Source organism: Branchiostoma lanceolatum, chromosome 4, assembly GCF_035083965.1.
Source record: "Branchiostoma lanceolatum isolate klBraLanc5 chromosome 4, klBraLanc5.hap2, whole genome shotgun sequence".
Lineage (NCBI taxonomy): Eukaryota > Metazoa > Chordata > Leptocardii > Amphioxiformes > Branchiostomatidae > Branchiostoma > Branchiostoma lanceolatum.
The window spans coordinates 13,901,547-13,910,801 of NC_089725.1; the positions used below are offsets into that span (position 1 = coordinate 13,901,547).

The 9,255-nt window shown below is 37.7% G+C and overlaps 1 protein-coding gene across 1 annotated transcript; it reads left to right on the plus strand.

The window, feature by feature from the left end:
* The first annotated feature begins 19 nt into the window (after positions 1–19).
* LOC136432736 (dr1-associated corepressor-like) lies at positions 20–4,367 on the plus strand. The gene is made up of 7 exons (XM_066424208.1): positions 20–125; positions 691–763; positions 1,292–1,385; positions 2,133–2,267; positions 2,708–2,795; positions 3,255–3,415; positions 4,014–4,367. Exons 1-7 carry the CDS (start codon positions 84–86, stop codon positions 4,195–4,197), a joined length of 777 nt encoding a protein of 258 aa, XP_066280305.1. The 5' UTR covers positions 20–83; the 3' UTR covers positions 4,198–4,367.
* The last annotated feature ends 4,888 nt before the right edge of the window (positions 4,368–9,255 follow it).

Genomic DNA, 9,255 nt, shown 5'->3' on the forward strand with positions numbered 1-9,255 from the left:
CACCTGGCTGGAGGTTAAAGGTTACCGGACATGCGCACTAACATTTCGTCCATGTTTCCGGGCGAACGCGGCTGAGCTGTAAAATGCCTTCGAAAAAGAAGAAATACAACGCGCGTTTTCCTCCCGTAAGTACCGATGGATACGTTTTCTCTTCTTTCTGTAAATGGTGCACGTATCTCGTGCTTGTCCGTGTGTTTGTTTGTTGTACAAGGGAAAATCAGTGCATTTCTACTGGTGCTGTTTTGCAGGAAATGGTGTGGGGAGGGGGGCGTTTCTTATTCCTAGAACCATTTTTATTTTCAGGGCTTCGGGGTTCAACCCACGCATTTACAAGGAAGTGTTAACGCCATATTTTAGGAATGTACGCTTTGGTGGAGTTGAAAAGAAAATTCAACTGCCATAGTTGAATATGATCACTTGTTGTTTTCTTTCTATCAAATATCAGTATGTTCTGAGAACTAGAACATGACTTGTTGACTGAATTCTCAGTAATTTTTAGCAAACTGTGTGTACGTGTAACTCCTATAGCAGTGCTTTAGGATTTATGTTGTAGTTTGTACATAAAGAATGTGACCATTACCAGAGACCCCAGTCCATTTGTAATACATTATAATTGCAATGACTACACAACGAAGTCAAGTTGTTTATGAAACAATCACAAAGTGTGGTTTTGTTTTCTTTCCGCTGAAGGCCAGAATAAAGAAGATCATGCAGACAGATGAGGATGTGGGGAAAGTGGCTGCTGCAGTTCCTGTCATTATCTGTATCCTTCTCATGTTGTTATAAGATGCCTTTTGTTTTTCCCACTGTTCAAACAGTGTTAATCTCGTGTATTGTTGGTTGGTGTGTATTACCTGTTGAACTGTCATGTGTATTGGACATTGACAGTGAAAGCTGAAAAGTGTTAACACCAGGAAAGGCAATAGCGTTCTTTTGTGTGCAAAAATTGCTATATAACATGATAAGTTTTAAGTGTGAGTCAACGAAGGACAGAGCTATAATTTTGAATAAACAGTGATTCAAATAAACATCATTAACACAAATGGATGGATGCTAACCATTCAGACTTTTAACATTTTCTGAAGGAAAGCCAGAGTCTTGCCTACAATGTTGAACTTGAATGTACATTTCCTCAGCTTGTATGATTCTAAAGTGTTCAGCATAATCTTCAAATATAGCAGTTTATTATATGTCAAAGTGCATGTTCTTCTGTTCTTTAATGTGATACACTTTATTGACAACCTCTGGGCAATATTTAAGCGTATTGATAACTCCTTGACCATATTGTCAGCTCGCTGCTTGGAGATCTTTGTTGAGTCTCTTGTCACAAAAGCCAGTGATGTCACCAGGTCCAGGAATGCCAAGACTATGACAACTGCTCATCTGTAAGCTTCCTCAACTTTCCTTTGTAAATATGTTTTTTTGGTATCATAAACTCAAGAGTTGGGGGATGGGGAGGGGGTTAATACATAGATATACCCAGTACAAATACAACATTGATATAGAGCAGACAGGGCATTTGTTATTTAATGGTACTCTGAGAATTGTTTCAAAGGGCTGTTTGCAAAGGGCTGCTCGTGTGAAGCACATATTTGTAAACTATTGTCCCAGGGAGAGAAAGATAAAGCTAAGCAAATAAACACTCTGCTGCTATTTAGAATTTCTGTGTCATGAATGTAGGGCAAAAGTTGTGGCTGTGTTTTCATACAATGAAAGCTGGATGTATGCAAATTGTCCTTCAATATTGGGGCTTTTGTGGGATACTGTTATTCACAAGTATTGGTTACAATAGCCCTTTTGAGCAACTGCACAACAGACAAAATTGGTATCACCAACGAGTTCCAAAACTCCCATTGTAGAAACACCTTGGTATTACCAGGGACATTATATTGTAATAATATAAAGTCCTCGGTATTGCACTGGAGTTCAAAGAGTACACTTTATCAACTGCATAGGCACTGTACTGAAACTGAAGTGAAAGAAAAGTTTGAAAAATGTAATGAAAACATTTCAATACAGGAAGATGTCCTTTTCTCAATTGAAACATAGCTCTTTATTGAATCAGTGGTGTTATTATTAAGGATCTTGAGCGCTTACCTATTGTTTTACTTTATTACTTACATACCCTCCAGGAAAAGGTGCATTGAAACAGAGAACCAGTTTGACTTCTTAAAGGATCTTGTAGAGAAGGTACCAGACGTGGGAGAGGACGGCGGAGGTCGGGAGGTCAGGAACAGCGACGACAATGCTGCACAGTCTCGCCCCAGGTGAAGTTTGAAAACAATTCAGGTTCTTAACAAATACGAGACCCATGCACAGATAGCCTGGAGTCCAGCCTTATTAGCTTCCGTCCGCTACCCAAGGACACAGATGGATCTATGTTGTCATTACTGAATTGTGTGTATGCAGCGTAGGCATGTATGGTGGCTCTAAAAACTAGTGTGCGTACATCGTATGGTACATGTATATGGAATCTGTTCTTTAAATCATTTTTGCCCTGTCTTCTCTAAGTTCTACTGAAGCCAGTACCAATGTGGCACATAGATGATGAGCATATAAGTTATAACAGGGGTGACTCTTCTTGACTTAAGATTACATTGATGTAAGAAAACAATGATGGAGATGTTGTTTATCATTGTCTATGGCTGTATGTAACTTTTCACTTACTGTTTTATTGATTTTGAATGTCACTAATTCATTGCTTCAGACAAAGGAGGCCGAGGACAAATGGAGGGAGGAAGAGAGGAAGAAGAAAATCATCAGAAGAGGAGGAGGAAGAGGAGGAGGAGGCAGAGGTAGGTTGTGACCCCAATGACACCAAAATACATGCACAACATTTCCTGATCACATTCAGTCACAATAAGTATTAGTCAATGAACATATACCTTAAAGTTTGTACAAAATATGTGTCCTTCTGATGCTATTGAATATTGACTGTTACAAATCATGCGAAGTCTTGTTCTTGATTCCTGCCTCCAGGTAATCAATTGATTTCCTTTGATGACATCACAGTGAACATAGCAGCCAGTTCGGAACTTGGTACTGTAGCTTGTGAAAAACAGTATTTTGAGAAGCAAACAGTGCATAAATTACTAATAATCATTGTGATTACATACATTTGAAAGATGTTATGATGTTTTCTTTGTTCCCCTCTCAACAGACTGTTTTTCACAAGCTGCAAAATCTTCCTTCATGTTTAAGAATGATTTCAAAACAACCTTGACATACTAGTAATATAGGTGGCATTTCCACAGGATGAGTCAGACATGGATATGGAGGATGACCAGGACAGCACGTCACAGGACAGTCAGCCCCTGAACCTGTCCACTTCCTCAGCCACTCACCTGACTGTACCAGTCATGCCCAGCTACACACCCTCAACATCCTCGGGACCACAGCAGAGACCACCCAAGCTGTAAGAACTACACCTCTTCATTTCTCTTGATACTGTGATTCATTATAACACATTGGATATCTACTTTGCACAAATCTATTTTATTGCTTTTCGGACATTTTTTAGTAAAAATATAGCAAGTGGACAACATGAAAATAGAGCTTGGAGGAAAACCTGCATCTGACAATTTTTATTACTTGAAATTTTCTGTACCAAGGTACAGACTTTCCCCTCAGACTCTGTTTTGATCTTCCAGTTCAGCATTATTTTCATATATTTTAAAATCCAAGAAGAAAAAAATGAAATTCATGTGATCTTACCTTAATACAATGAAAAGAAAAGTCTAAAGAAAGAAAAGTCAAAATGTATCTTTGATGCAGCAGTACTTTTAGGCAGTATATACTAGTACACAAAATACTTTTTGTCCATGTACAGTATATATAAAACAAAATTTACCTGCATCACTCATTTTCTTCTCATTCCATCAAAAATGAATCAGTTACAAATACAATATGTCAATGTGTAAGCCTGTTTTAAATGAAACGTTTTGGAAATACACTTTTCATGCATCTGACATAGATCCATAAGCTTGATCTAATTCACTCTATGTATTTTCCAGTGGACAGCCTGCAGTCTCCCCAACGCTGGATGTCCCTCCCGTGCCTGTCATCCCCATCCCCGTCCCCCAGATATTTGCAGAAATGACTCCTCCCACTTCCACATCCATGTCAGTCACCCACATAGCCCCGCCCATCCCAGCTCCAACAGCCAATCACGATGAAGATGATGATTATGACTCTTAGCAGTGTAACATAGCTTGTCTTTCACAGGTCTAATACAGACATGTAGGTTTAGAAGAGTTAACCTAACTAAAGGTCTATATGTACAGAGGATTTTATGAAAAAGATACAGCGTTGTTATCTTATTATTCGGAGGTAGAAGGTTGCAAAGTAGAAAAAATATCTGCAGGGGTAACGTTGGGTAACCTAAATTCGTGGGGTACTTAAAGTCGGGATTTTTCGAAAACGGGGTATTTAGGGATATGTGCTAGATGCAACATCAGTAATACCGCTAGAAATGCAAACTTGACAGACTAACGCATTCAGAACACTGTCTGAAAAGCTTCGATAACCATGCATTAGAAGTTGGCGACGTCAAAACCTCTCCGTCCCTTATTGACAGAGTCTGGGGGCTTCGTGGGAGACTCACACTGCACGGTTGTTCGCTGGTTTATAAGACAAATGTCACATCTCCTGCCTGCTAAACACAATTATTTACAAGACAACTAATTAGAATCTCTTTTGCTAACCTACAACTGGACTCTAAGTGTGATCAATCATCAAAACTCCTCTCTGTTGCTACAACCTACGGCACGTGTATTTTCCCGCCGCCATATTGTTAACCAGAATCCTGTTGTCAAGCAGACGGCAAAGGTTTGTGAGAAACACTTTTTTGTCTAAATGCTGCGTGTGATAGTGGACTGAGGAAGATATTTTCCTCAAAGTTTGCTCCTAACACAACAAGGAACACATGGACATAGTAGTATTACCATTGCTACGGCATCCAGCTAACTTACCATGAATAATGTAACATTACACGTTGCCCGATGATGACGATGGGCCGACTTTGAGTGAAGTTCTACCGACTCAACACACGGGTTGTTCCCGAACTGGCCTGATGTGTGCGGTACGGCCGTTTTTTCGTGTATTTTTTTTACTTGGACACGTCTATATCCATAGCACTCTCCTCAAGCCAAGGATGGAACGAATAGCTGCTGTATAAAATGTAATTAGCGGTAAGATATTCAAGACGAATCTTCTCTCCCGAATTAATGTGCCCCCCTGTCCGACAACACTGTCATTGTGCGTGCGGCGGACGGTAGTTTCAAGTTGAAATATTATGGTGTCAGCACGACTAGAGACAAAATCTACCATATATATGATTAGTGCAAAGATAGTACATGATACTGACAGAATTATAGAAAAAAAGGATGGTTTATTGTTCTGCTAGATTGATTTCAGTCAACCATTATCGGAAAAATCCCGAATTTAGGTTACCCAACGTTATAGTTTCTCTTATTTTTTATAATACATGGGCACATTAAGATTAATTTCTGCATAAAGAAAGATACTTTACCACTGTCTGTAAAGTGTTGTTTTTTTCTGACAATAACTAAACATGCTATTGTCCATCTATATTCCACAGTGACCTGTATCTGCTCCATGTATATTTACAGTACCTACATGATGATATCCCTGGAATTCTGATAACACATGTCAATATTTTCATGAACAGAAGAAAAAAAACAGCAAATGAGATGGTATTGAACTTCAGTCTGGATTTAAGAGCAGAATGATATACAACTGTCCCACCGTATCCATTGGAAAATAGACAGTTTTGTGGAGTTTTTTTGCCAGTGAAGCGAGATGTTTTAACATTCTCCTTCAATGTTGACCAGTCAAAGTGTTCTTGTCACATGACGTAGAACTGTACCTGTTCATAGTACAGTTGTGTTCATGATTATTTACAAACCAGGTGTTTTGTTCGCAAATTTTGTTTATATCCCAGTGAAAGTAAAGATGTAATTACTCTTTAAAAAAAGTTTTTGAAAATGAAAATAGACTTGGTGCTATCCTTTAGTCTGGATTTGTTTAAAGTGCTTCTGACACCAATGCCACCAAAATAAAACATTTCCTTATTACATTCAACCATAACAAGTATAATTCAATGATCTTATAACATCAGAGGGATGTGTATTTTGTACAGCTGTCAATGTTCCTTGAATACTACTGGTTTAATGTAATCAATAAATGTTTTATTTTGGTGGCATTGGTGTCACAAGCACTTTAAATCATATTACTTTATTAAATGGTTATGTTAAATATAGTTGTACTCCTGTGCTAACTTATTATCTCTACAACAAAGAATATTGCGTTTCTGAAATATGTTTTCCAAGGAGGTAAAATATTAATGTACATGTAGTATCTATCGTCACCACTTTAATAGTTGTTCACCAATGTATTCACAGTAACCACATATATCACTAAAAGACGCAGTTCAACTATGATATGAACTCTGATATCTTCATATTGTTGCATATTTTCACTTTAGTTCATGTAAGTCCAGAGGAGCACTGCTGCTAAGTTAGTTTGTTTGAACCTTTGTTTATTCATGATAAGCTCAAATCGGCACGCAGGCCGCTTTTCATTGAGGTCATGAGGGAAGAGGTAAGGGTCAGATACAATATAACAGAGATACACAGTCATTTGAATCCTAATAACTCTATCAACATACATCATTACATATTAGTTACACACTTGTATGTTCACTGGTAACAATCACTAGTCTAGAATGATTGTTACACTTAAGATCAACAGTGTTTTTGTTTCACAAAACAAAAACAGTCTGCTGTTCTGGTAGAAGCAAGATTATTTCTAAAGGAATATTACTATCTGATGATAGTATAGGGCTTGATTTTACCTGGTGTACTTATAATCAAACATTGAAAGATATCATTGTGGAAACATTTTGCAGTTACCATTCTGTGTGCCAGCAAGGTGATGAAAAATACTGACTGCTGATTGGCCAGGCAACTGCTGGGTACTGATTGGTCAGCTATATGCAGTATTCTGATTGGTTAGCTGTATGATAAATGCTGATTGGTCGCTGACTCAGGCTATTTTTACCTTTTTCTGGTACTTCTTATAAAAATATTGATATTTTGTGGCAGATGAGACATTTGAGAAGGGATGTCAGGGATATGTTTGTCTTATGTTTCAAAGGTCTACCAAAATATGAAATCAAGCCCTCTTGATTAGACTTACTGCTTTCTTAGTGACATACATCATTTATATATGCATAGAGACTGGTAACTGTCTGTTGCTGGCACATTAACCAATTAAGTATTTTTAATTTGCTAATCATAAAGATTTGTTATAGGTCGAAAATGGTGTAAACATATTTCCAAAAGATTATTCAAGCCTATAATATAGACTGACACTTTACTAGCACTTGTAATAAGATTTGATGTACCTACATGTTCCTGTATAATAAAAGACATAGTAGTTTGATTTGGCTTCATTATTAATTTAGGTCAACTGATGATCGACTTATGTGTGTTGACATGTATCGTTAAATTCTGACCAATATACTGGGAGGTTATTTGTTTTTAACGTTATTTTAGATATTATTTTGTTTGGATCATGCAACCATAAAGTTGAAATAAGGATGCCAAAATTGACACGTAGAAAACGCTGCAAAACAAGCTGGAGCCACACATCTGTTTTGACATTAATAGGCAAGGACGAGTCTGATACTACACAGTATGTTCCACTACTGAAGCGTCGCCAAAATGCCTAACCCGAAGCCTAATAAGGAGCCCAAGGCTAACCCCCTTCCCCAAACACCCGTTTGACTGCAGTTGAGCAAAAATACTCATTTGGATGAAAACCTTTACCGTCGTGACGTTTTGACCGACAAGACAAAGATCGTGCTGTATAGTCTTCTCGGGGTGCTTCAGTACTATACTTGGAGAAAGAGGCCGGTTCCCTCTGGAAGAAACATCGTCCCCTTTTACATATTTTTCAATGGTTGCCCACTCACTTTGAAATGTCATTTTCCCGCCAGCGCAATCCATCAATAACCTAACTCTTATAACCTTTATAGATGCAGTTTTGTAGTCAGGACAACGAACAGCTGTTTCACTATACCTTCCACTGTGAGGGAAAAGCATAATGAATAAATGAATCAATAGATAAAATGCTCGTTTGTGTGAAAAATAGGTCACATCATCGTAAAAACTTTGACGATCTGTTAGAAACAATGACTTAACGATCAAAATAACAAGTTTTGTCACTATGGCTTGGGGGACGGGCGAAAATACATTAAAGCAGAATGCCAGACATCCAACTGTTCATAAAGTTACCAATGATTTATTTTGCCAATTAATCGTTTCATCATACACTTTTAATTGTTCAGTTCATAACAATTTGCCTGTACTGTCTTTATCGACTGTGCATTGCATATGCAAGGTCCTTTGTATCATTTCTTTTAATCCTAATCCGAACCTTAATCCTAGACTGAGCCCTACTTTCCGAGTCTTTGTCTTGGGGATGATGAGCGTCGTTTGTAAGGAAATACCCACTGATTCTCTTAATCATGCAAGTTACCCGGTGCATAGGGGAAGTGGAAGCTTATTTTGAGTAGTAGTGCGTGCCTGCATTGATCTATAGAATTAAAGAATCAGTACAACACTGGGACATTAGGGACCATAGATCTTTGACATCTTTATTGAGTATACCGCTTGGCAGAATTATGATGATATTTACATTCATTATGCTCACACATTACACAAGAGTTAAGACAGTTGTCATGTTTTGAAATATACGGTACATATAATAACTCTCACTTGGTTGAAATAGATGTGCAGATATAAGGCAATCAGCGATATCTTCATATCAACTATTCATAAAACACAAACAAAATATAGCAAAAAGATGGACACAGAAGAATAAGCACTGTTACATGTCGTATGGTCCATATCTTTATTTCAAAAGACTCTCAAATATGAAAAGTACAGTCGAGAGGTGTTACAACTATTGACGCATACATTTTGCGGAAAGTGTGACGATTTCAACACAAACGAGGTATATATATAAGAGTGCACATCCTTCAGTACTGACATCATGTAGGATCGTAGCACCATCTATATAAAATCTCAAACCTTAGAATTGTTTCCCGTTACAATCAGCTGGGGGAGAAAAACGAGAATTACATGAATAAATTGTCCTCTTTTTCATTCGCGCTGGCCAAGTACTATGATTTACATTTAAAAAAAAACATATTTAAACGCCGCATAAACT